This window comes from Musa acuminata, chromosome BXJ3-2 (assembly GCF_036884655.1).
Source record: "Musa acuminata AAA Group cultivar baxijiao chromosome BXJ3-2, Cavendish_Baxijiao_AAA, whole genome shotgun sequence".
NCBI classification, from domain to species: domain Eukaryota; kingdom Viridiplantae; phylum Streptophyta; class Magnoliopsida; order Zingiberales; family Musaceae; genus Musa; species Musa acuminata.
Genome location: NC_088350.1, coordinates 28914291 through 28940528, shown reverse-complemented (window position 1 = coordinate 28940528; position 26238 = coordinate 28914291). Strand labels below are relative to the sequence as shown.

Here is a 26238-nt window from a genome sequence, read left to right as displayed (position 1 = left end):
GCCTTCGTTATCCTGCGCCCCCTCACCTGTGCCGTCACTGTATGTAGTAGGGCATGCATTCCATGGAAAGGGACGTGCAGATGCATGAAAGGTTGTCACCAGCAGTCTTCGGTGTAGCTCACAATAAAGTTAGAAGCCCCCAACTGGCCCATGCATGTATGACAACATTCAATGTTGTCTTCTGATTCTGGACCACACTTTTAGGTTATTCTTAGCCTTCTTTTTTGCTCAGAATTAAGCCAGAAATCCCATGACAACCAAATTAGATAGCCTCTCTCTACCTTCCCCTTTCCTCCTTCCTTCTATATATTTCCTCTCCCCACCTCCTTCCCCCTCCACAGCCGCCACTCTCTCTCTCTCTGTCTCTCTCTCTCTTGGTGGTTGGTCATGGGTTTAACTGTGATGGGGGTGCACCATGAGAAGCTGAAGCTGCCAGCATGATCTGAGAAGTACTCCATCCTCTCTATCTTCTGGATCTTGGATGAAGTCATGCAGATCATGTTGCAGCTTCATCTACTGGTGGGAGCACCAAAAGAGCACAGAGAAAACTCAGCCTACTTTTTCTTTCTTTCTCCTTTTAACCTAATAATTAAGGTTTCATGGGAAGTAAATGGGATGGTTGCGGATCTTGACTCGCTTGGCATGACGAATCTGGGAAGTAAATGAGATGTTTGCTGATCTTGATTTCCTTACCATGTTGGATTCATGGGTATTGTGCTTGTTTCTATTCTGACACTGTTGATACCTTGTGACAACAAAGAAGACCCCTAATCATGTAAGAGGAATGGGATGGCTTGGCTCTCATTTTGTTGGTGCCTTCGAGATCTCGACCTTGGAAGAGAACCAAGGCATCCTACCCTGTGAGTACTTGTTTTGTTCTATGAATCGTTTCGGCTGCCATATTTTATGCAATGTTCTCTTGACAATGGGTCTCTATACCAATATCTAGGAAGATTTACAGGTTATAACATCATCTCTTGCACGCACAAATTTATGTATGTGCTCATTACTTGACTTCATGACTGCTACTAATTTTAATCCAACTTGCATGCATAAGATTCTTCTTATTTGCTCTCAGAATAATCTCGAAAGATCTGAACCATTTTGAGCACCAACATCTTTGCATGACCTAAAATTTCAAAATTGGGAATTGTGTGATGAAAAGCATGGAATTAGCAGAGCTGCATTATTTTTTTTTTGCATTAGAATGGAGATTTTTATTTTTGTGTAGTATTTATATGAATCTGAGTACCTAAAGAACTCAAGATTTGTCATAGATTTCAACTTCTTTTCATTTTGTTTTTGAAGCTTCCCATGGCCAGAAGATTAGGTAAGTAGGTAGGGTCTTCTCCTGTTGTTTTTGGCCCCTCTCTCTCTCTCTCTTTATATTCTTTTTAAGGTACATATATGTGGCTTTCTTTATAAAGAACAGCAACTTGAATTAACCTCTCACTTGAAAGATTATAATCAATGTTAATTTGTTGATTATTCAACGACACTCGTTCCTTTCCTTTCAACTCTTTTCTCTTGCCTGTTGCTTGCAGCAGTTCGACTTGCTTTCCTCTCCTTGGAAGCTACATGGGTGCCAAGGAAATCCAGCTATATTAGCATGATTTGTTTGGTGCCCTCGTAGCTTTTAATGCCCGATTCACTGGTGGAGGACACATGTTGAACTGTTCCCATCCATGTAGCGTTTGTCTCATGCAGCCTCACCGTTTGGTTGCATGGAGTCCAGAACCTGTGGAGCCTCAGTTGAGCTTAGCACCAAAATGGAATGGCTATGTATGTTCATATATGACTGCAAAAGCTTCTCCCCATGGCTCTTGTTATGTTTAGTTCCATGGCAGTGGCTTGGGCATCTAAACACAAAAGGGATGCTGAAAGGGAGAGATGACTGCAAGGAGTAAAAAGGAGTTGATGCAATTGAGGAAAGTGATCTGTCTCTGAGAATTTAAGTCCCATTGTAAGGTGAGAAAGTCATGTGTCTTTTTCTTTGCTGATGTTACAGACAGTAGTACTTAATTGGTTTCTCAAACTTTGTGGAACTGTTGATGGATTCCATCAACAACTTGCCCAACATCTAATTGACACTCCAGGAATTGCTGCCATGAGACATGCAGACCATGATCGGTTTGAAGTACACAGAGTTCAGAGACAAAACTTGCTGTATAGATTTATCACACAGGTGATGTCAGATTGGAAAATGATTCAACTTCAATTTTATTTTGATTGGATAATCTGTTCATTCATGGTAGCAAATTCCATTGATCCAAACAACAAAAGAGTTCAATGACTAGTGACAGTATTATACCAAAACATCATGCACTACTTTGAGAGATAATGAACAATCAATGCTGTTTCTGACAGTGAACAATTTAAGATAAATAAGAATTTGCATAGTTAATTTGATGAGAAATCTGAAATGGTTACTATCTCTGATTATGAGAAAGGACTCTTATGATTGGGTAATCAAGTCTGCTTCACTTATTATGCATTTATGAGCACTGCAATCTGCAATGAGTTGGTAGCTCCATAAGATGTATTTTTCTTATTGTTAATAAGGACATACTTTCTTAATGGTAAATGAAAACAAAACATTAGATGTAGCATTAACAGTAAAATCAGTTAGATCATCAGAAATTTGCACTCACAAAAGGATAAGATGAACCAATTTGGGATCTTAAATAGATAGAGGAAATCCAAGAAAGACTTATAATATGTGGAAGAGATGATATAAAACAAAGATCTATATTTTCAATGAGAATTAAGTTCAGACTTCCATGAACATCATATCAAAATTAAAAGATCTGCATGTTTTTGTTTGTTTGCTTGCTTTTAACTGAGTTTGTCGCGAAGTCAATCATGTGTATCAATCATTCTTTGTTAGTATAAGGTGTTGATCGAACACAAGTTCTTCATTCAACTCAGCAACATGCACAATGCTGTTTGTTCTTCAGATTCTCCGACTACACTCCTTTTAGCTTCTTGACTGAATTGAAATTGTTCTTCTTTTAGTCTTCGTTGAGGTCTGGAATAATATGAAGAAAAAGCTTTTCTTTCTTTTTGTGTGAATGAGATTGGCTAGCTAGGATCCTATTCAATTATTGAATCGACCGTATTCTGATTAGGTTAGCATTATGGTCCACCCCATTGACAGAAAGCTTTGTTCTCATTTGAGATGAATGTTCATCATTGGAGCCCTGTGGTACTTATTGCTTGCAGATCAGGATCATCATCAGCCACAGTGGAAGCTTTTTGGATCAAAATTTCATGTTTTTTTGTAGCTTCATGAAATTGATAAGCCCACATATCATTGTGCCAATGAATGTATTGTGTTCTTGCAGCAGATGCAGCTTACACAAAACTATAGCAAGAAATGTTCTTGCAGCAGCAGATACATGTACTCTGAACCAGCAAAGAAGCAATCTTACCATTCTAATAGTTACTTCGATCCATGAACAGTGAGTGCAGTATTAGCGTAACCTGATGAAACCAAAGCTACATTTCAGCAGAGGAGGAAGCCATGTCCAAACTGACGGACAAGAACTGCGACACAGATCGAGAGAGGTGCTGTAGCCATGGACCAACTTGTCATGGATTATAGTTCCAGGTTGGTTGGTTGATAGCAACTCCACAACCGAAAGATCTTACGGAGGTGATCCACAGGGACACGGAAAACTGTAGCTTGGATTTTGCTTCACAGTGCCAAGTTGTTCCACCGGCATCATCCAAAAGAATCAGAAACCATGTCTGGCATTCTTCCCTACCGTGGAAGGTGTAATGAGATCATGTACTGCTCTCAACCCAAACGCTTCTTTCTATACTTTGCACCGAGCATTATATTCTATACATCACAAACTTTATCTGTGCATAGATAGATTGGAACAAATCCTCTGAGTAGCATCCTATGAGCTTATGTTCAGTAAAAGCTGCAAATGCAAAACCTGCGAGCTCAGACATTCTCAACATACTAATTATTTGCATCAAGTAAGTCTTCTTCTTCTTCTGCCAAGATATGTACAGCTACAGTGCATAGCCCGTCCATGGCCAAAAACTGATCAGCCTTCTTATTCCGATGATGAGAACAGAAAACCCTAAATGGAAGCAAAAAAATTAATTATTTTTTCTCTTTCTTTTCCCCCTTTCCTTTGCCTTCTATTTCGTCATGGAGTGCTATGCTAAAGCCTTCATTCAAAGAAAAAGGTTGCATTAAGTAAGACCAACTTTTGTGATCAGTGTCATTTGACAAAGGAGTTCCCATGCAAACGTTTGAGGACTGCAGATGACAAATGTTAGGAATGGTTGACCTGAGTCAGCACTCTACTTGACTTTCTTTCTTAGTTTGACTGGGTCAAAGTGAGGACCTGCTCTCCATGTCAACATCTCTTCGATCCAACACATTGCAAACGCTGGAAATGGTTTAGCATTGTAGACAGATATTAGCATCCTGTAGTAGGATTATTGAAGGATAAATGTATATAGATAACACAAAAATCACATTCCTTCTCAAAAGACTATCCATTTTTAAGGCCAGAAAATATATTTCAATACAATAACAAATGATCATGCAAGATCATGAAGGACTTGGAATACAACTATCAGGATGTCACTGCATAGACTCTGTCATTTCATGTTGTGAGACATCTATGAGAGCTTGGCATGCATGCGCAGAAAAGTAAACCTTGGTTTGGAAGATTAGAGAGGAAGAAATCGACTCGACTTTGCAAGTCATGTTTGATGTTTGATCTGCCGTGTCAACGAGGGAGTGTTCTCTGGATGTGTCCAAGATGGAGGAGAAAGAAACACTTCACCTCGTGTGTTAAGAGAGCAACATGAGGACTTGAAGTATCCACCAAGTAAGCTGGAAGATTTGTCGTTTCCTTGACTTGGTCTGAGATGTTTGATTGATGTCATCAGGGAAGCATGTTTCGAGACGATGTCTAATCTCTTGCGCTATGAATCATTATACTGCATTGTGAATTTTCTAGCTTCATTAATTGGATGAACCCACAAACAATCTCAATGAATGCTTATAGTCTTTCGATTTGCAGCTTCAGTGATTCCAAGAAGAAGAAAGAAGAAAACTGAAGACCAGACTGCTGACAAAGTAATGTTCATTAGACAGAAACAAAGACTGTGATGAGAAGACAAATTCAATTTAGTATCAGAAGATGTGGTTTCTTAACACACAGCTGATGGAAATCAGTGTGGATCAATCCATTGTGTGGTCTCTTCTTTGAAAACCAATCAGGTGGTCATCATCATCTGCACAAATTCTTCATAGTTCACTTGCCCATCTCCATCCAAGTCTGCCTCTCTAATCATCTGATCCACCTCTTCGTCAGTCAACTTCTCCCCAAGATTCATCATCACATTCCTCAGCTGCAACAACAGGAAAGTTGGGTGTAAGCTTGAGAGTTGTACACAGAATTCATGGTCATATGATCCATCTAATTGTTCTCAGTGATCATTTTAACTCATGAACTGGTGGTTTAACTAACAATTAATGTTCCAACAAAAGCATGAAAGACAGAGTCAAAGATGAAGCTCAGTTTCACCTCGCTGGCCGAGATATAACCATTTTGATCATTGTCGAAGACCTTAAAAGCTTCCTTTAGTTCTTCCTCCTCGTCTGTCTCCTGCAAGGAGGGAAGTGTTGTGTGTCAACTCCCTTGTTTACAATGCAAACATCTTGACAGAGTTCCAAGTCATTTACCTTCATTTTTCTAGCCATTAGGTTCAAGAATTCTCCAAAATCTATGGTTCCATTGCCATCCAAATCGACGTTTCGGATCATTTCTTGCAACTCTTCCTCACTTGGGTTCTGATCCAATGATTTGATGACTGTGGCAAGCTCTTCCAGTGTGATGCACCCTAAAAAACCAATCAAAGGCAAATAATTCATGTAGAAACAAGTCAAACAAAGTGAAGATTCAATTATACTTCCAACTAAATGCCACATAAAACAACAAAGCCATGTAAGTAATTAGTTCCATGAATCCACCAAAAACATATCTACCTTAAATTGCCATTATACTTACAGCTTTCGAGTTTAAGGATAAATAATCAAGTCCTAAAACTTTCCCTTGGAAACAATCAGTAAATATAGTAGGATTTAACCCATAAAAAATAAAAACTGAGAGAGAGAGACAGAGAGAACCATCTCCATCTTTGTCAAAGAGGCAGAAGGCTTCCTTGAACTCCATGATTTGGTCCTCCGACATAAGATCCATACCAGAACAAGCGGAGAAATGGTCTAGAGGTTTGGATGGTGGAATGAGACGAGGGGAAACCATAACCATGCCTTGACCTTTTATAGACCAGGGAGTGATGGTATGTGTTCTCGGAGACTATTTTGACGTCTGACTTCATCAAGGTTCATAAGAAATCTAGAAGGGAAAGAAATGACTTTTGAATCATCTAAGAGAACAAGATGAACAAATAAAAGTCTTCTCAAACCAGTTCTAAGTGGGATCGATTAGGTGTGTCAGTCACCTACCATTACACATTCAAGAAAAATTTTGATCATGAAATTATTAACACTGTATTTATTCAACCATAAAATACATTGCATTTGTTCAACCAATATTACAACCAGATTAAAATACTATGTTGTTTATTAAGTTTTGATGATTACTCCTTGGTATTGCACCATTTAGAGACGAAGCTGATGAGAAAATAACATGACCTTTTGAGAACATATGTACATAAAAAAAAAATCCCATATTTCCAAATAATAATAATAATAACAAAACACAACACAACATTTTGAGCAATCTATTCATTTTGATATATGGTTGGCACCCCACAGATTTGTTTTTCATTTGGATACCTACGGAGAACTGTACGAGAGAAAAAGATCAGAGAAGTTGTAAAATTATGGAACAAACACATTCTCCAACAGTGAAAAATTTACTACCACTATTAAATTTAAAGGCCTAATGCTGGATAATAAAATAATTTTGCTACATATCAGAACAAAGAAGAAATTCCCCGATGAGTATTTAAGTGTTTCTCGTAGGAGATGCATGCCTTAATTTCTGACTGATACAAGCTGTCCAAACTTAACAAAGAACATCTGTCCAAACTTAACAAGGAACAACTTAAAAGATCTAAAACAAAATATTACATGCAATGGATTATTATCTTGGACTGTGATGTTCGTCGCAGGATCAAGGCTACTGCTCTATATAGGCTGCCCTTTGGGGACAATCTGATCTTTAATCCACATGTAGATCGGCACCAAGACATAATATGTCGCTGCGACCGTACCCAAAATGAAGCGTAGGAGGAAGGCAAATGGATTCACAGGCTTCTTTACGTCCTCCACTTTCGGACCCAGCTGCAGAATGATCCAATAATTTCTTAGCCAGAGAATCGTAATATGTCTATGAAGCAACTGATTAAATGTTATCGGTATCTTTATATGATGTTGATGAACTGCACCTTATGGAAGTAGATTATAGTTCTTTCCCAACATTTTGTGGAAAGAGTTGTCTTATGTATATGCCAAATCGTGACAAGTTTGAAGTCAGTTCCAAGTCTGAAAAAATGCTGAAGAAACAAAGAACTCCTAACCTTATGAATCTCTTGCTACTATGAACCAAAACAAGCGATCTCAAGAGGTATCAAATCCTCTTGTCACTATGAACCAGAATAAGTATGTGCAGGTGATGCACATGATTGCTCTTACCAAGTCAAAGTCTCTTCAACTGAGGAATTCTTTGCTCTCAGTGGCTAAAGTTGTCAATAAAAGTTTGGTACTAACAAACAATAATGGAAAAAAGAGAAATAAATACCTTTATATATAAACATAGCTAGAAAATAACAGAATAACAATAACCAATTCTGGCTTGGCCACATAAGTTAAGGATGGTAGGTATTCAAATTCCACCATGTTATCACTATTGTTATCAATATTTACTGCTCATTCTCTCATTCTTAAGAAGCCTTGCTTATAACAACTCATTTCCATGCTAAGTCAGTCGTAATTTTTTTGCAAATATTTCAATCATTCCACACGAGTCAACAGTAGAATCCAAAATATATGAGGATCAAAGTAGGAATATAAACTTAACTAAATTTTAAGGCACTAACAAATCATTCCAAAAAAGGCATCCTCACAGTGCGGATTATGCTATATAAATACCGGCCATTGAAATTCATCGAGGCCCATATCAGTATTTCAAATGAGTTATCATGTATTTTTTTGTAGTATCTTAAAAAGCTTCCTTAAGTCTCCATTTTCCCTTTTCTTTTCACCACAAACATGTTTTATCATTTTAAATAGTTTCTCTCATTTTATTCTCGACTGTAGATATTTCAAACCGTTCACATTTTTTATTTCAGAAATAAATTATATTAATTTTTTTAAAAAATAAAAAGGACATAGGTGCATATATCAGATAACAACTTCAAATAATTATTAATGATGTGTATCATCCAATATGTGACAACATCACATATGATAAGGTAAACAAAAAGGTCCATCGCAATCTCACATGATGCTGAAAATTATTACCAAAAAATTCAATTAGCATCCAACTCATAGATGCATATCTAAGTATATGACTTGAAACATATGAATGCAACATGATCTATGGTAGTGGACATGATAGTCGAGGTTTTACTAAAACCAAGCAGTTGATGCCAAGAAAGCTTAGAATAATGTCTGATGAAAGAAATAATTACCTGCAAAGGTGAATCACCAGATTCTCTTTTAACACCTGTGACAGAGCAGCCCATAATGAGACCATGACGACGGACACCACGATACCATTTGGGGCCAATTCTTTTCAATTTGACATCTTTAAAACCAGCCTTCTTGAACCACTCAATATATTCCTCTTCCTTGGGGAACAGCATCCACATGTCAGCGAAGAAGCGTGACAACCAAAAGGTTGGGTATACAGGACCAATGATACAGGCCAACCCTCCAAGTTTCAACACTCTGTATGCTTCCTTGATTCCACGTTGAGGATCGGGCCAATACTCAATACTAGATGTTGATCATAAAGTAAGCATTAACAAACAAAGACCACGGTATATGATATAATAATATTACTTGCCATGATCTCTTTGAAATGAATTAAGAAAGCTGCTAATAGTCACGAGTTAGTGTAGAATCTTAGCTAGAACATATCTCTAAAAATGTTTATTTTTTTTATGCCTGAGTGTAAAGATTGTCCTGACAATTAAGGTTAAATCTCCTATTTTCTTTCTTTTGAATTGTTATTGACTTGTATAGAAAGACTATTTACCTAAAAATACATGTGAGGATCTTAATATCTAGAGGGACATATATGCTATATTAAAATTTATAATGACAAATACACTATTCCCAAACTTTTCAAGTATAGATATGTAAAAACCTCCAGAAAAATAAATTTTCAATGAAATTTATCAGGTTTTCTACTCCGTAAGATATTCACAAACAAGAATCAGAAGAACTTTTGTCATTCGATCATCATACTTAATCACAGCTCTATGTGGTCCTATGTGCTGAGGAATATAAGCTCAGGAATCAAACTAGAAAGAAGTATCTTCAAAATAGACTATAACTGGATCACTAGAAATATGAGTTCCATTTCAAAAAAAGTTTTATCAAACGTATTGTAAACAAGTCATGGAAATCTTACCTTCCTGCAGAAATATACCGATCCACAGAGTCGGTCGGGAAGGGAAGTTCCTCGGCATCCCCTTCAATGATTGTGCACTCTTTCAGTTCCTCCTTCTGCCTCGCCTTCTCGAGCTGGTGCGGTGACTGGTCCAGGATGGTTACGTTCTTGGGGTATATGTGTTTAACAATGCCCAATGTGGTGAATCCAGTCCCACCTCCGACATCTACCACCTTCAACCTTGCATCATATAGATCTGCAGGCTCGAGCGCCTCATCCCTCATGTCCTCAGTCCAATGGCCAGGGTTTATGATGTGGTCATAGACTATGGAGAGGAACCTATAAAACCAAAACGCCTCCTTTTTGTGCTGAATGAACCTGGGTTGGGAAGCTGGCCTAGAAGAGGAAAGGCCACACGCTGGCACTAAAGATTTGGCCTTCATACTACCACCACCAACGGAGACCACACCCATCTTGGGAAGGCATATCCCATTGAGAGAAGACCCCCTGAAGCCCAACCCAGTTGGAGTTCTTCCTTTGGGGAAAGTAAGCGCTTCAGCTCCATTGAGCATATAGGAAGTCATCTATGGTGACACAGACAGTAGTGCAGATTGGCCCTCCAACGTGCAAAGCTGCAACAGAAGAAACTACTCTGTTCATCAAATTTCAGAGAAAATACCAAATCTTTTACTAGAAAAAAGCGTTCTTTTAGAGATCTAAGAGAGGATCGGTGGGCCAGAGACAAAATTTGCACTAAAGGCTAAGCCAAACAAATGAAAATATTAACGCTCGTCAAAAGAACAGACGTCGTTTTTCTACACACACTCTGTCCTCCAAAGCTTGGATTGCTGTTCCAACGCCATAGAAAAGCTCTTAAAACAGTAATGTTCCATCACAATCAGAGACAATATCATATTTTCATTTGAAATAGACAAAAGAGAGAACCAAAATTAGCCAAAATCTTGGCAAAATAATCTATATTTTCTCCACCCTTCATTTCCTTAAAACCCTCATGGCTGTTCCCACGCTCCTGCAAAGCTTTAAAAAAAACCTACGTTTCATCGATAATCGCAGACAATTCGAATTTTTCAGTCGAAAAAAGTATCCTTTAGGGGCTTGATGACGGATCGACGAAAGATAGAAAAAAGAAATCACCAAAAAACAGCCAAGAAAACGGGGATCTTTGCACTTCTCCGAAAAGGAGCAGTCTTGTCCTTACCAAGAACGGAAGCCTGAAGAGATGGAAACCAGCGGGATATGGCTTACCTGTTCGCCGATGGATTCCCAGACACTGGAGAGAAGGGAAGAGGCGCAGTACTCCCACACGCACCACAGGTCTTCGGAGGCGGAAGTGATGGGTGTGTGGTAGGGTGCCGGGTGTCTGATTGCGCATACTTGATAGCCTGCCACTAATTTGTGACTCACACAATGGCTCGAGGATGAGGAGAGACATGTGATTGCCACGTGTGGCTCCTACCATCCAAGCCAAATGGAGGGCTAATCTTTCTCCATCCGTAACGCACTCTTATTGTTTGGTTGCTATTTCTTGTTGATTCATGTAATGCGGTGGGACCCTTTCATAATTACTCTCTTGGTAAAGAAATGGAATTGTTGAAGCCTATAAAAAAGTATGAAATAATTGATGAATTATTTAAAAAAAATGTTTAGTGATCCCCAAATCAAATCTACTCAAAATATTACTATGCAAAAATTGGTTGATAATTTAGTTGATTAGAATTAAAAAACATAACTATTTAACGATCTAATAATAAGATTCAACATAGCATTCTAAAACTTACTAAAAATTATTGTTATTTACATTACAGAGAAAAACTTTATTTGAAGATTAAAATCAATTCAAGTATGTTAGAAATTTCTCTAAAGGTCATGCTGTGGTAAGAGTGATCTGACGAACATGAACCGGCCATTGCGATTCCGTGGGTTCCACTTGCATTCTGTGATCTGAACAAATCGGAACAAAAGATTCAACACAATGAATACTTCTAATACGTCAATTGCAATTGATTTGATCGATTGTGCTTGCAGGTCATACATACCATCGGATGTAGATTCTATGAATCTCTCAAGGAAGACAAAAGAGGGGGCTTCGTCAACTCAGATCAGAGCAAGAGCAAATACTGGGCTGCGGTTGCTTACTGCCGTCGTTGACGATGCAGGAATCACGTAAAACTGTTGGAAGCAATGCATCAAATTGGTAGCAAATGATTCCAAAGTTTCCCTAGCTGTAAAATCACTGCATATTTGCAATCGTAAGATCTCTTCGTTTGTCGACCAAATCTACCTCATGAACTACTAGACCATATAATAATGATTAGCAATCCATACATTTAATATAAACTTAGTCATAACCAAAATTTTTCTTAAAGAAACGCAACGGGATGCAAAATTCCCTCTTAATACACATACCTTATGCTGAACACCAAACACTCACTGTCTGAGATCATAGTCTTGTACCATGCCGGACCTGCAGCCTTGATTGCAGCAGCTTCTTCCTGGAGGAGTATAAAGATGGAAAAAAAACTCCAGTCACAAAACTAGAACAAGACAAATTGGCAAGTGTAGCCCTATAGACCATTAAAAGATGAGCATCTTGGTAATAAAATCCCAAAATTGCCGACTTATTAATGAATTCATAAATTCAGCCACTGCTTTGGCTATGACACCTCAACTAGCAAGCAACTATTCTTTGAAACCCTTTTTCATCCTATTCAAGTAAATATACTCCTAGAGAAGGCATCCTTGAATGCATCAACATCATAACCAGAAAGCACCAGGTACACTACTACTATCAGTTATATATTACTTTATCCAGGCTAGTTGTTGCACTACCACTATCAAGAGGGACGGACCGTAGAAGTCTAGGACAACATTCAACCGCATTTACACTTAAAATTCAACAAAAAACACCAGGTGTTTATCAAATAAAATTTCAAAAGAGAATGTGTTAAAGACAATTTCCTGCTTCAGTCAAAGCTGCTGCGATTCCAGTATGTCATGTATTAGGATATCTGTTCCATCTCATGTTCTCTCTTTCAATTTCATACAGTAGAACAACAGCCTTTTAATCTTGAATAATTTTGTAGACGATGTCAATTTTTTTCAATGCTTTTGGTTCATTGTTGGATGCAATTAAGAGACATATTATAGTACATATTTTTGTTCTTAAATTGAAAATTATTCATATTATAACTATAGTCTTTAAAATGTACTACACGTTAGAATGTTAAATTTCTCAACTAGATAATGTGATCTCAATCCCACGGACCCAGTATTTCGATCTTAGGCTGCGAAAGACTACATAAATAAGAAATGAATTAGACTAATTATTTGCAGAAGTTCACCAAGGGTATAATTTACACACTGTCACTCTGGACCAACCTAAAAATAGACTCCTAGAGCATGCTCACCTCTCATGTGGACATCATTGACTTGAAATTTTCCATAGCTAAAACATTTTTTATAAAGGATTCAGGATTATCAACACAGGACATTCTATATCCATTTTTGGTGCCAAAACATCATGTCTTAGTAAAAGTCTAATAGCATGTGAATATCCAACCATGTTATACAGTTACCTGAAATTTTATCTTTAATAAAGGGAAGAAAATCATATGACCATAAACATGACAAACAACTAAAACCAAGCTAAAAATCGTTCCAAAGAAATCAATCATAAAAAAATATATGTACCAAATTTCAAATGCTAACATAAATTATTTTCATCTTAGACATTAATGTCAAATATTAGTACAGATTTTGCAATCAAATAACAAGAGTTTTTGACACTTACAAATCTAATTAAAAGCATCCTAGCAGATGGAGACATTTCATATTACCTCCATGTTTTCCTTAATTAAATCAAGAAATTTCAAGAACAGTGGAAGTAATAATAGAAGTCAGAAAAATGGACTAATTATAAGCTCCATACTAGCCTAGAAAAAAAAAACAACAGAAACAGTCAACTACGCAGCTTAAATTTCCACATATAGGTCAATCCACAAGATAACAATGATGAATTGCAATACCTTGGGAAGCTGGGTCCTCTTCTTGTCAAGCTTCCCCCTCTTTGCCTTTATGTGTTGTGCCTCTGCAAGCAAAGCCATCCTTCTCACCATCTTGGTGTAGGGGTTAAGCTTCAGCAACGTGTAGAGATCCTTCAAAAGGTTCCTCTTCGATGTGTGCCTCTTCACATCCTTCTTGATCGGTTGCACCACCAACTGCACCTTGTCAGAGTTACTGATCCCTGACAGATCCGTATTGTGCATCTTCGACCTTGACAACACATAGCCCTTCTTTTTCTCGGCCGGCTTATTAAAGGTTCCAAACACAGAGTTCAACTTCTGGCTAATTATAGATTCACCCTTATAGTTAATTATCCTTAACATATCGATCTCTATACTTTCAAAAGTTACATTGATATCTTTATACTTACAAAAATGAAACATTTAACCTCGTTTCATCTCCCGCCGTTGACTCTGCTAACATAAATACTGCATGTGCTATACATATGAAAAATAACATTAAAACAAAGTTAAAAAGATAATTTCACAATGTTATTCTCACCGATATTAATTTCTCATTTTGTAACGTCTGTAAAAATAGCAGTTGAGAAATCAACATTTCTGCAACAGTCAACGGATGAAGAGGTAGGATCACAAGAGAAATCCTTTCTACCGAATGCTTTACTTTGAAGACAAAAAAAAAGTGAAGCAATTGTATAATGTGCATCACTTTGTTTCCCAATAAAACTCGACTCTCTCTTATTTTTTCTCCTTTGGACGATAAAAATAATATTATAAAATTATTTTTTTAATTTTATTTTAACATCATTTTATTGGACGATAAAAATATTTCTGTAGCAGAGTCGAGAAAAGAAACAAGATTAAATATTTTGCTTTCATATGTATAGAATTCGGATCGAGATCGGATGACTAACCTGTCGATATGGTCTCCCGAAGCCAACTTTACAAGGTTGAGGCGCTTGACATAGGAATATCGTGGAAAGCTTTCACGATCTTGGAACCCTCGGTTCCGTAAACGATCAGAGGACCCTTGCGAAAGATGTAGCGGCGGTTGCGCATTTTTCTCTTACCAGAACCGATGCCTTGGCTGTCCCTAGCCTTCTCGGCGTCAGGGACGGCGCCAACCTGCTTAAGGATCTTGATCGCCGAGGCGGTCTTCTCTACGTCCTCGGCAGTGTCAGAAACCACGAGAGGGAACTCGGGAACGGACTCGATGCGGTGGCCGCGGGCGAGGACAAGCGAGGGGACGGCGGAGGCGGCGAGGGCGGACGCAGTGAAGTAGCGCCGCATGTTGACGTTGACGTGGCGGTGCCAGCGGCGCCAGGTCTCGGTGGGGGCGAACATACGGCCGCCGCGGCACATGTTGCCGAAGGCACCCTAGCCGGCGCGGTGTGTTCCGCCGCCGGGGACGCGGGGGATACGGGAGACGGCGCGGCCGGTACTCCACAAGACTCGGCGGAGGTCTGGTGGCCGGCGTGCTTAGAGACGGCGCACGGCTGGCGGCTGTTCCTTGAGAGGCTGGCGTGGACGAAGCGGACCACGTCGGGGCGCATCGGGGCCTTGAGGACGTCGGGTCGGGGGACACCGGCAAGAGCGTTAGTGGCCATGTGGCCCTCGAGGGGCTGCACGGTGACGAGGGGACGTACGGCGGCCATCGGACGAGGAGGTAAGTCCCGACTTACGGTTTCAGGAACGGGAGACGAGGCTAAATAGTGACGGGTAAAAAACTTCTATAGGAGAAGGGTAGGGTTTGATCATGACCGTCCGTTGTCTCTTGATCAGTGCGTTTCCGCTGATGCGCTTGATGTCATAGTGGAGGCACAAATGGGAAGAAGGCCCAATGTGTAATGGACCATCGTTATTGGGCCAATTTCAGTTGAGGCCCAATACGTGATCAGGGTCATTTGAGTAAATTTATAGCCTCTCCACAACCCCGCGTTTCGACCTGACGTGATCGCGCACATGACTGAAATGGCGCGAAATCATCTCTAATCTCCCGCCACTTTCCGACGACGCTTCCCTCCCATCCCCTCTATTTCACCTACCTCAACTCCGCCCTCCTCTCTCTCTCTCTCGCTCTCTGAGCGACCGAGGCCCCGATCTCCTTCCATTAACATGATCCACCATCCGCCCACCGCCGCAGCCCCCGCGAGGGTGGTAGCCCCCAAGAAGCGGGGCAGCTACAACTGCGGACGCTGCGGCCTCCCCAAGAAGGGCCACGTCTGCCCCTCTGCCGACGGCGGATCCGCCTCCCTCCACCTCCCTCGCTCCGGCAACCGCCTCCGCCGTGCGCTCTCCTTCGACGAGGACCGTCCCTCCTCGTCCCCCGCCCCGGCGCTGGAGGATGAGGATGAGAGGGTGATCGAGGCGGCGGCCCTGGTGACGATGGGGGAGCCAGAGGTGGTCGTCGAGGAGGGAGGAGAGGAGGAGGACGACGAGGAGGCGGGGTGGGATGGAGAAGGGTCTCTGCCGTCGTCGTGCATGGTGGAGATCCTAAGGCGGCTGTCGCCCAAGGAGCTGATGCGGGCGGCGGCGGTGTGCCGGGGATGGAGGGAGTGCGTGCGGAAGGTGTGGCGCTCCGCGGAGGAGCTCAGGCTTAGGGTTTCACCTCAATCGCAGATCGGGTTTGTCGGGTCGGTGCTCCACAAATGTGCCGGATTGACGCGGCTCACTCTGACGATGGAAAGGTAGGGTTTGGTCTCTCTGAGAAGGATGAGGGTGGTCGATTGGATCGGCTAAGGAAAACAACTTAATTAAGATTACATGACAGTGACAAAAAAACCAACCTTTAGTCAAATATTGGTAATAGATGAACACATGGGGCAGATCTAGGCTTAAACCTCGCGAAAGATTTATATGAAGCAGATTTAAGATAAGAATGAAAATTTGATATTTCGATCGTTGGTCAATTGACAATATCAGATCTGGTCATGGATCTATCAATTTTGGCTTTGATCTTATTGTAGATCCAAGTCAACCTGTGAAGGGAACCATGACATCTGTTGAAGTGAACTGTGAGGAAGAAACGATAAGGACATGTTCTACTCGTTGAATGAGTGGAGATCTTCCTTCCCCACTTCAAGATCTGTTTTTCTGTTATGCGATTATGTCTTCATATGTCCTAGATCTGAAGGGAAGAACTTGCATTGGCGACATGGATCACAGAGGCCCTACCAATATGCCTTTTGATGATCTATTTGATTTGGCTGAATAGTTAAATAATGATGCAGAATGCTCGGATCTGTCATTGATGAAAGGCTAGATCTTAATACTATCTGCATACTACATTTTGCATTTTATACTTTTTCTTTTTTTTTTTCTTGTACAAATATACTTCTCCTTTTGATTATGGTTTTTCACTTTTTGTTATTGTTTTCTTTGTGTCTGGCTTGGGTTCCGCAGATCAGAAGGTTTAATGATTGATGAAGACTCAGGTTAGATGGATTCATTTGTCTATTATTTCTCTTTGTTTTGAGTGAGATACATTTGTGACAATCTAGTATGAATCAACTCAGTTAGTGGCTTTTTAAACTAATAATATATTGATAAAACACGCCAGAAATAAAAGTTATGCCTTTTCAAGCATTTGAAGACTGGACTATGTAACAGATCTTTTCATTTGGTTTGCTTCTTTTACCAGTGTTAGGTGAAAATCTGGTACTATAATGTCTGATTAATCTCTCTTTTTGTTCATTTTCTGCAGTGATATTGATGCTACCATGTTAGCTTGTGTTGCATTCTCACTGCCTAATTTAGAAGCTTTTGAGATAAACATGGCTGAAAATGTGGTCAACAGGATAACAGGGTATATGTCATTGGCTTTTAAACACTCATTTTCTTTTCTTGGTTACGTTTTGCTTTTGATTCCTTGCATCATCCTGTGTAGTTTCAAGTATCTTAGGTCTAAGCTAACAGTTCACTCGTGCATTCTAAGTTTGGTTGATCCTCATCTATGTTAAGCTACTGCACTGAATTGTTGGCGCATGGATATAGAGCTCAATTTTTTACAGAATGACTTGTTTTGGTTTTAGTGTTGATTTCCTGTCTTAGGTCTGGTTTTGTGCAGACCATCTGCTTGACACACATTGTATTTTCTTATTAACTGCAATTGCAACTTAGTGTATTATATTTTTGCTGAAAGGCCTACTAATGTTTTCAAGGATGTTTGCCTGTACTATCTATTCCATTTTTTCTGGCACTTTTGACCACAAAATATTTACTTGATTTACTTAAGATTTGAACCATTCCAGACCAATTTACCTCTCATTAGATGTGTTTCTATCGTTGCATGTCAATTGTCAGACATATTTCCTCAAAGAAGGGTGAACTGTCACATCCTGAAGAGTGATTCACATGTACTTATCATTTCATGCATGATTTTAAGATAAATAATACATTGATTTTTGTGTAATTATTTCAATTCTTTTTGCCTTAGCTGCCAGGATTTTATATCTCTTCTGAAAATCTTTGATATATACCTCTTTTCAGAAGAATGCTGGTGATAAACTCTATAGTTGTGCTTTTAGTCTTGTAAATTCAGCCACATCCAAGGTCTATTAATAGAATTTGTTTTCCAAGGTCATTTACAAAATCAATGCAATTTTTCTTGTGCATAACCATATGTGTGCCATCTTTTTGTTTGTTTGTAGGGATGAATTGGGTCGTTTTGTTGCTGAGAAACGATGTCTCTCAACGCTTAAAGTTGAGGGTTGCACCAACATTGGATTTCTCAGTATCTCTTCATCAAGTCTTTCATCACTCTGGCTATCAAATCTTTACTGCATCTCAAAAATGGTATGTGACTGTCTTGCTTATAAAAATTCATTGTGATTTATTTATCTTTCCTTTTGTGCATGTAAGGACTTCTAATCATTTTGATAGGTATTTAAATGTCCTAATCTGAGAGAGCTGTCTCTTGATTTTACACGACAAGAAAATGATTCGACAGATCTTATCACGATGATGGAATGTTTGGGGCGTACCTGTCCAAGGCTAAGAAATATTCATGTTGCCTCAATTCATCTTTCTAATGAAGCTGTCCTCTCTCTTACAAGTGCAAATCTCAGGTAGGTATTATGCTTGACGTACATTCATGATGATGTTTAACAATTATGAACTGGGCACATGCATCCCATAAAGACTCTAATGCTAAAGTAGGCTTTGTGATGTATTTCTATCTATAGTGTAACAGATGTTAGGGCCCAATCATACTAGATGAAATTTATTAAAAAAGCATTATTTTTCTACCGCTGCTTAGTTTCCATTTCAGTAGATTGATGGTTAAATTTTGTTTTCTTAGGGATTTGCGTATGTTGTCATTGGTTCTGGGTTCAAGAATCACAGATGCTGCTGTAACTGCCATCGTTTCGTGTTGCACAAGTCTAGAATTGCTTGATTTGAGTGGGTATGTTTCATTCTGTGCTAAAGTAGTGGTTATATATAGTTATTATCTTCGAATCTCTGGATTTAGATCTCATTGTAACATTCAATTTTCTATGTGAATGCCAATCTGTTTCACATTGCCTTTAGAGTTCTGGTTGTACATGCTTTTCACTCTTTTTTTTATTATTTGAGTTCTCTGGATTCACACTTGCTTGATTCTTTAGGTCAAGCATCACTGACAGTGGAATCCGAATGATATGCAATGTATTTCCTGAAACTCTATCCAGACTCCTACTTGCTCTGTGCCCAAATATTACTTCGAGTAAGTATTTGTTTGTTTCCTCATCCTTCGGTTGCTTAATTCCTTTGTCCAGCAAAGGTTACCATACCTTGTAAATCGGGTGACTGCATGCATTGTTCCTCATTTCTCTGTCCATCTTTTTCAGATGGAGTCCAGTTTGCTGCAGTTCAATTGCCTCTTCTCCAGCTAATTGACTGTGGGATGAGCATATGTGATACTGATTACCAGAACGAAAGTGCTGAAGAAAATGTATATCCCAATAATGAAAGGAGTGGAGAATATACCAAGTGCCAGAAATCATCTACCATGAAGTCACAGAAGATCTACCAAAAGCTTATTATAAAACATGGAACTCTGAGGAAGCTCAGTTTATGGGGTTGCTCAGGTTTAGATGTAAGTGAAAATGCATAAGAATCAGCAGAACTTCCGTGATTTCTTTCTCATCATGCCTTCTGAAATGACTTTGGCACTGCAGACCCTGTACTTGAACTGTCCGGAGCTCAATGATCTTAATCTTAACTCATGTACAAACTTACATCCGGGTAGAATACTGCCATTGAACTTTATGATGTTATAATGACACATCATGGTTTCTAACAAGGTATGCTAAAATCACACAGAAAGGTTGTTGCTCCAATGCCCTAATTTGAAGAATGTACATGCTTCCGGATGTCAAGACATGCTAATTGGAGCTATACGGAATCAGGTACCATTCTTATAAGCTACATTTAATTGCTTGTGTTTTGTGCATGACAAAGACACCTGTTTTTGTTTTGAATTAACAAAAATTTTACCAACCCTACACAATTTTTACGAAGATAAGAATGTAAACAGGGTGGGAAGATAAGAAGATAACAAAAATTTGTTTCCTTTTTAGTTGTATAAAAATGTAAACAGGGTGGGAAATTTGTCCCCTTTCTTTTATACAAATTTCATCTGAAAACTTGCTATGCTTCAGTGTGCTCCCTCCCCCTTCTAATACTGCCTTGTTTAATATTCCAAGTTGCTTTATGTCTGGCACTCAAATGAAAGAAGTTTTTCCACTGTTTTTTCTCTTCTTCAACCAGTGGCCATACTTGTAGGTACTCAATGAGTTTGCTGCTGCTGTCAAAGACCATTTACCATGTAAGCGACTAGCTGATGGATCTAAAAGGGTCCAGGTTCCCCATTTTGTCCAGCAGGTGAGTACGAGCATCTTCAGAGCTACGCCTGCTTCTTCAATGCCTTGGTGTTAAGTTTTGTTTCCTGAAAACATAGTCATATGCTTGCTGCTGCTGCTGCTTGCAGTTATCCGATGATGAGAAACAGAAGAGGAGAAGGATGACCCAATGCATTGTGCATCATGACTAATTAGCTCCAACAATGTCAAGTATCTTTCAACCTCTAATGTGACATACAAAGCACTTCAAAAGCGTTCAGGAATCAGGGACTTGTAGAAGAATAAGATTGTTCCCAACGTGTTATTGCTCACTTTGCCCAGAAATTTTTTAGCTTTGTATTATTAGTTGGATGGTTTTCAAGTCCTCATCCATAGATTTGAAACCATGGAATCTTAATCTTATTGTCCTGATGCGATTCAAATTCACTACAACAAATGTTGTGAATGAATCATTCGAGAGATATAAAGTAGCTGAACTCTGAACATGTATCCATCTATCTATCTATCTATCTATTATAAACCTGCACAGCGCATGTTGCTTCACCTAAAATGCTCCCTCTTATTTGATTAACATGATGTTGTTAATGGGAATCCAACTAGCAATGGACCACGATTTTGTACTAAACTTCAAATTCAGCAACTTTGACAGAGTGGTCAGTCATGCTTTTCTCGTTGTTGAAAGATGTAAAGATTCTCACGACATGACACGTTCAAATACAAAGAGAAAAGAACTTGTCGTGAAATTGACTTTTGTCTCCCCCTCGTTTATAATAATCGATCTGTCTCTCACCTTTCGGTCGGTCAATAAACGTCGTCCAACATATCGATCACTAATTGTTGTCGAACAGATCAATTTGCACGGTGCGATTATGCAGATATTACGATGATTAGATAAATTAGATGGTGTTAAGAGCCCTACCGACCAAACCCAAACACCTCATGTGCTCCTCCACTGTTGCGAGCTCCAAAGAAAGCTGTGTTGGTTCCCTCGACCACATGCCGCTGTCCTGGGCCAGACCGGAGGGGATGGTTCGACGGCCACGATCTTTGCTAAACCACCGATCAACGAATCCCAGCCGTAGGATCGATCGGATCGGGTCGGCCCGAGGCCTAATCGGTCCGGCATGGTGGTCACCCCTGTCCGCCATCTGGGCGACCAGCGACCTCCGTGCACTAAAGCCTTCGCACAGCGTGCGTTCTCCTACTACCGCTGCTGCTTTCATGTCAGCCACTATATATCTCTACCATCCTCGGAAGGCTTTCTTCCACCTCCACAGGCACGGTCTTCCGGCATCGCTTTCATTTGGCACACCATGGAAGCTGCGGCGAGCTACGTGAAGGACGGCGACGACCTCAGGGACACGGAACTCAGGCTCGGGCTGCCGGGCACCGAAGCGCCCGAGAAACCGGCGGCCCCCTCGACGAGGGGCAGCAAAAGAGCGCTGCAGGAAGATGGCGACATGGAAAGCCGTGCCAAGAGCAGGCCTTTGGAGGTGGACTGCGGCGAAGCACCAGCGGCAAAGTAAGAGTGCCTAGAATGATTTCTCGGTACCATGTGGTTTTTGTTTAGCTGATGGGTGATTCCTTGACATGGCAGAACGCAGATAGTTGGGTGGCCGCCGATCCGATCGTACAGGAGGAACAGCTTCCCGCCGAGGAAGGTGGAGGCGGAGGCGGAGGCGGAGGCCGCCGGACTGTACGTGAAAGTGAGCATGGACGGGGCTCCTTACCTGAGGAAGATTGACCTCAAGGTTTACAAGGGTTACAAGGAGCTCAGGGAGGCCATCGACAACATGTTCAAGTGCTTCACTCAAGGTGAGGGAACTCATCCTCAACAACAGCAACATCAAGAACAAGCATGGCCATGGGAATGATGCAGATCTCCCTTCATTTCTTGCAGGAGAGGTCTCAAGGAAAGAAGGCTGCATCAGTGGATCTGAATCTGCCATCACCTATGAGGACAAAGATGGAGACTTGATGTTGGTCGGTGATGTTCCCTGGGAGTAAGCATCTGATCTGCTCCTGTTAGATCTCATCTCTTTCTCCTTTCACTTGGCTGACATGCTTTGTCTTCTTGATTTGGTGTCTGTAGGATGTTCATCTCCTCCTGCAGAAGATTGAGGATAATGAAAGGATGCGAAGTAAGAGGCCTGAGAACAAGACAATATAGCTAGGGCACAGGCTTACAAAGAAGAAACGAAGATGGAGAGAAGAAGAAAGAGAAAGAAGAAGAAGGAAGCATGATGTCTGTGTCAAGAACAATCTTGTATTCCAACTTCACAAGATGCAGAGTTTGTTCTGCATGAGATGTTTTCTGTATAAAGGATCTCTTTTAAGGTTTTTTGAGTTCTGGTTACACTATATAATCAAAGGATTGCTTGACTTCCTATTTCATGTACCACCATGATCTGAATTTGAAGAAGCAAACAGAACAAAAGAGAAGATAAACCATGTTTCAGAATCTCTCCTATTGTTCTGATATCTCTATCTTTCTACTTCTATTCCTTCTCAAGTTTTCTAGGTAAATGCATTGATACAGGAACTTGTCTTCTTTTGAAACCAGTGCCCAATTTGCATTGCAGACAAGTGTACCACTTGGGCAGAGATTTACATGGTGGGAACACTTGGATCTCAAAGTCAAACAATGTTTTCTATATCAGAGTGATGGGGGTGTGCAAATAAAGCTAACACTTGGTGGCTGACAAGATCCAAGAAGGCCAGTCCATATTCCTTGAATCCAAGACAGTGGGAATCAACATTTCTGACAACACATGTGATGCAGATGGATGAGAGTAGGATGGAAACTTCCAGTTTGGTTGCCATGGTTGGATCCCATCTTATTACAGATCTGTGCCTGAAAGTGACTTGAACTATGTTTAAGAAATTAGGAGCCTACAAAAATGAATGGAAGAACAGATCTGTGACAAATAATACTACTCTCTTATCAGCTTAATTTGTCATATTTTTTGCATCTGAAACTTGAAAGTAATTTTCTCTTACATGATAGCACAAAGATCAACCACCAATACCAACAAAAGCTAGAGAGAGATGTAAACTTGACCCAAGACTGGTATCAAATCAACCCCAAATTGGATGTCATTGGATGAAGATTAATCTTGAAGCCAAGTCAGGTGGAAGTGCATTACATGCCTGGATTGATCATCTTGAAACTTAATCATGTCCAGCACAATCAATCAATTACCCCAACAATAGATGCTGCATATTGATTCTAAAAACATCCTTGCTACAGTATGCACATTGATTATCTTGTACTACAATAAGGAAGAAAAAAAATCCCTGCCTGCAGGATAAAAGCACTCCTTCAATACATGAAAATGAGCAATTCCAGTGCTGAAAGGTTGTGGAGAAACAATCAATTGGTCATATCATTTCAACGATGTGTTATGACCTGGTCAATCAACTCTGACAGTTCATAAGATTCATAAGATTAAAGGATTGAGCTTCAATCTAAGTTGATAGGCATTAAAACTAACAGCCACTTCATTCCTCCTTGCTAGAACTATTAGAACATAACTATAAGCAGCTACAGAAACTCCAAGAAAAGCCGTGGTAGCTTTAACTAATTCAGACTCTCATGTCTTTTGCATAATAGAAGGAAGAACTCATTTGCACCATACTAATAGTTTGGACCTTGTCAACAGTCGATCATGAACTGTCATTTGTGCCTGATGTTTCAAGTTCCTTCTTTTCATCTTCACTGCTAACTGCTTTAGGGCTTTCAGCTGGAGCAGATTTACTTGAATCTTCTGGATCCTTCTTTAACTCGGTTTCAAATTCTTTTGCAGCCTGAACAATCAAAGACAAGCTGGCCAGTTAGACTCAGATTAAAGAAGTAAACTCTAGAATCAATATGGTAAAAGTAAAGAACCCTGGCAATTGAATAATATGCAGTGCTCAATCAAAGTAACTACATAATATGAAAAAAGCTCAGGAAAGTAAAAAAGAACAAAGGTTTTCCTTACTGTACAAATCAGGTTAGCTGGGTTAATAAAGGGGCTAAAACACAAAAAGAGTGTATTGGACCCAACGCAACCCAACCTAGCTATGTATTTTTCACGATCCACCTAAATGGGATGATTATGAACCACTGTTCCACAATTCTTAAGCCAAAATTAATGGAAGGGGACTGATCTAGCCTTTACAAATTCGTTCAAGTCTTCTCTCACTACTGATATGGGAATAAGTTGACATCTTCGTCAAGAACCAATATGGTTAATAATCAAAACATATCATGGTGAAGCTCAGCCTAGTTGTAGTTCCACGTCGTGATGTGTGCTTTGGTCTTGTTCACAGATAGTCTTTTCTACTCTGCCTCTTATCGTGCCTAATACTAGATCACCTTTGATATTATTTGTAATAATCCAACTAGATGGAACAATTGAACCATTAACACTTGTTGAGCCTAAACTAGTGGTCCAAAATGCTTAAGTGTAAACTCGTGTAGTCTCTATAAATCTATTCAAATCTTCTTCCGCTTTTGTTGTGATACAAATTCAGGTATTATAGTAGCACTTCTCAGTTGGATAATAGTGCAAAATTGACATAGTATTAGAATCTATTCTCAACCTTTCTCAGGGATAGAGCTCTGTTGCATGACAAATTTATCTCTAGTACATCACCCGGCAAACATTATATTCATCATACAATACCAGATGAGAACATATTATGCTGCTACTTATTGCTTAGCCAGCAATTCTCAAATTTGGGTGTGATGCTGACAGAGGTACACTATGTACCAATTGGAGATCAATCTGTTAATCAAATCATGGTCAGATAAGATTGAGATGGGAGAAACTGGTTCATCTACCGAAAGAAAATTTTGAGATGGCCCAGTTTTGGCTGAACACAGCCTGAGTTGCCCTGGCAAGTTGCATTTGTGATGACGAGTTATAAAGCATTCACAGGCAAAACAATTGAAAGCAGTAACAGTATAGTCGATCAGATTATGCCAATTAATGGAATAACACAATCAAAATTCAATAGCATAGTGATTGTGAAAATAGCTTGAGAATCGAGATGGAAGATTAGACCCACAGAGGGTGTTGCCTAGTTATTATTCATCGATAGATCCACTTGTTCTTAGGAGGAGGAGACAAAGTGGGAGCAAATGGAGAAAAACCATCAAAAGGAACAATTTTGAGTGCAGCAAACCTGTTGGAAGCTCTTGACGGTCTTGCCGATGCTCCGGCCAATCTCTGGGAGATTCTTCGGGCCAAAGACGAGTGCGGCGACCCCGGCGATCACGACGAGCTCCGGCACCCCGAGGCCGAACAAGCAGCGGCACCCGAGGCCGCCGCTCCTCCCGGGTCGCAGCCTCCTCTGGAGGGCGCGGGTGCGGTGGGCGGCGGCGACGACGAAGAGGGACTCGGATGATGCGAGAGAGGAGCGCTTCGACAGCAGCCGAGGCGAGGAGGACGTCGTCATTAGAGCGGCCGGCGAAGCAGCAAAGGCCATCGCCACCATCTCTCCGTTTGTCTCTCTCTCCCGCCACGCGCGATCGATTTTTTTTTCTTTTTCTCCTTGTATTTATTTCTCAATGGATAATTATCAGAGCGTGAGATTGGGAACAGCGAGCAAAGTCGGCGTAGCGACAAACAAATATCGCCACATGATAATTCGTTGAATTAAAATTATGTCGAATCATAATGTCACTATAAATATTTTTCGTGGCTGTTTTCATAATCTCCTAACTTATATATTTGATTATAGCAAATG

At 40.1% G+C, this 26238-nt stretch overlaps 5 protein-coding genes and 1 pseudogene across 8 annotated transcripts; 2 read left to right on the top strand and 4 right to left on the bottom strand.

Annotated features, from left to right (window-relative positions):
* Window positions 1-4969: 4969 nt before the first annotated feature.
* LOC103975698 (uncharacterized) lies at window positions 4970-6672 on the bottom strand. Its single transcript, XM_009390738.2, has 4 exons — window positions 6161-6672; window positions 5717-5874; window positions 5559-5639; window positions 4970-5382 (listed from the first exon to the last, which is right to left on the bottom strand). Exons 1-4 carry the CDS (start codon window positions 6300-6302, stop codon window positions 5248-5250), a joined length of 516 nt encoding a protein of 171 aa, XP_009389013.2. The 5' UTR covers window positions 6303-6672; the 3' UTR covers window positions 4970-5247.
* A 232-nt stretch (window positions 6673-6904) lies between these two features.
* Window positions 6905-11035, bottom strand: LOC103975699 (2-methyl-6-phytyl-1,4-hydroquinone methyltransferase 1, chloroplastic). Of its 3 annotated transcripts, none has more exons than XM_009390739.3 (4): window positions 10884-11035; window positions 9639-10249; window positions 8692-8998; window positions 6905-7342 (listed from the first exon to the last, which is right to left on the bottom strand). In XM_009390739.3, exons 2-4 carry the CDS (start codon window positions 10199-10201, stop codon window positions 7187-7189), a joined length of 1026 nt encoding a protein of 341 aa, XP_009389014.2. In that variant the 5' UTR covers window positions 10202-10249; window positions 10884-11035; the 3' UTR covers window positions 6905-7186. The 3 variants fall into 3 exon arrangements, with proteins under 3 accessions (XP_009389014.2, XP_009389015.2, XP_009389016.2); XM_009390740.3 differs by having other exon boundaries at window positions 9639-10264; window positions 10884-11019; XM_009390741.3 differs by having other exon boundaries at window positions 10837-10953.
* A 154-nt stretch (window positions 11036-11189) lies between these two features.
* Window positions 11190-15315, bottom strand: LOC103976288 (large ribosomal subunit protein uL4z-like; annotated as a pseudogene).
* A 460-nt stretch (window positions 15316-15775) lies between these two features.
* LOC135630803 (F-box/LRR-repeat protein 17-like) lies at window positions 15776-20991 on the top strand. 2 transcript variants are annotated; one of them, XR_010494144.1, is made up of 11 exons: window positions 15776-16347; window positions 17364-17465; window positions 18310-18454; window positions 18542-18726; window positions 18960-19064; window positions 19267-19364; window positions 19489-19736; window positions 19819-19885; window positions 19964-20049; window positions 20411-20524; window positions 20631-20646. XR_010494144.1 is itself a non-coding variant. In XM_065138016.1 (11 exons), exons 1-11 carry the CDS (start codon window positions 15776-15778, stop codon window positions 20691-20693), a joined length of 1770 nt encoding a protein of 589 aa, XP_064994088.1. In that variant the 3' UTR covers window positions 20694-20991. The 2 variants fall into 2 exon arrangements, 1 of the variants encoding a protein (XP_064994088.1); XM_065138016.1 differs by having other exon boundaries at window positions 20426-20524; window positions 20631-20991.
* Window positions 20992-21755: 764 nt separating this feature from the next.
* LOC103975702 (auxin-induced protein 22D) lies at window positions 21756-22965 on the top strand. The gene is made up of 4 exons (XM_009390743.3): window positions 21756-22024; window positions 22100-22317; window positions 22403-22505; window positions 22595-22965. Exons 1-4 carry the CDS (start codon window positions 21816-21818, stop codon window positions 22674-22676), a joined length of 612 nt encoding a protein of 203 aa, XP_009389018.2. The 5' UTR covers window positions 21756-21815; the 3' UTR covers window positions 22677-22965.
* Window positions 22966-23932: 967 nt separating this feature from the next.
* LOC103975703 (sec-independent protein translocase protein TATA, chloroplastic) lies at window positions 23933-26091 on the bottom strand. Its single transcript, XM_009390744.3, has 2 exons — window positions 25675-26091; window positions 23933-24309 (listed from the first exon to the last, which is right to left on the bottom strand). Exons 1-2 carry the CDS (start codon window positions 25984-25986, stop codon window positions 24169-24171), a joined length of 453 nt encoding a protein of 150 aa, XP_009389019.2. The 5' UTR covers window positions 25987-26091; the 3' UTR covers window positions 23933-24168.
* Between the last annotated feature and the right edge of the window lie 147 nt (window positions 26092-26238).

Excerpts from the sequence above, each read along its gene's own strand:
- LOC103975703 (XM_009390744.3), bottom strand. The coding sequence starts at position 25,986 with ATGGTGGCGATGGCCTTTGCTGCTTCGCCGGCCGCTCTAATGACGACG. Across the intron at positions 24,310-25,674 it reads CCGTCAAGAGCTTCCAACAG|GCTGCAAAAGAATTTGAAAC; the intron begins GTTTGCTGCACT and ends TTGATTGTTCAG.
- LOC103975702 (XM_009390743.3), top strand. The coding sequence starts at position 21,816 with ATGGAAGCTGCGGCGAGCTACGTGAAGGACGGCGACGACCTCAGGGAC. Across the intron at positions 22,318-22,402 it reads GTTCAAGTGCTTCACTCAAG|GAGAGGTCTCAAGGAAAGAA; the intron begins GTGAGGGAACTC and ends CATTTCTTGCAG. Across the intron at positions 22,506-22,594 it reads GTCGGTGATGTTCCCTGGGA|GATGTTCATCTCCTCCTGCA; the intron begins GTAAGCATCTGA and ends TGGTGTCTGTAG.
- LOC135630803 (XM_065138016.1), top strand. The coding sequence starts at position 15,776 with ATGATCCACCATCCGCCCACCGCCGCAGCCCCCGCGAGGGTGGTAGCC. Across the intron at positions 19,365-19,488 it reads GTGCCCAAATATTACTTCGA|ATGGAGTCCAGTTTGCTGCA; the intron begins GTAAGTATTTGT and ends CATCTTTTTCAG. Across the intron at positions 19,737-19,818 it reads GGGGTTGCTCAGGTTTAGAT|ACCCTGTACTTGAACTGTCC; the intron begins GTAAGTGAAAAT and ends TTGGCACTGCAG.
- LOC103975698 (XM_009390738.2), bottom strand. The coding sequence starts at position 6,302 with ATGGTTATGGTTTCCCCTCGTCTCATTCCACCATCCAAACCTCTAGAC. Across the intron at positions 5,875-6,160 it reads CTTTGACAAAGATGGAGATG|GGTGCATCACACTGGAAGAG; the intron begins GTTCTCTCTGTC and ends TTGGTTTTTTAG. Across the intron at positions 5,640-5,716 it reads TAATGGCTAGAAAAATGAAG|GAGACAGACGAGGAGGAAGA; the intron begins GTAAATGACTTG and ends CCCTCCTTGCAG.
- LOC103975699 (XM_009390739.3), bottom strand. The coding sequence starts at position 10,201 with ATGACTTCCTATATGCTCAATGGAGCTGAAGCGCTTACTTTCCCCAAA. Across the intron at positions 8,999-9,638 it reads CGGTATATTTCTGCAGGAAG|TATTGAGTATTGGCCCGATC; the intron begins GTAAGATTTCCA and ends ATCAACATCTAG. Across the intron at positions 7,343-8,691 it reads CTGGTGATTCACCTTTGCAG|CTGGGTCCGAAAGTGGAGGA; the intron begins GTAATTATTTCT and ends ATCATTCTGCAG.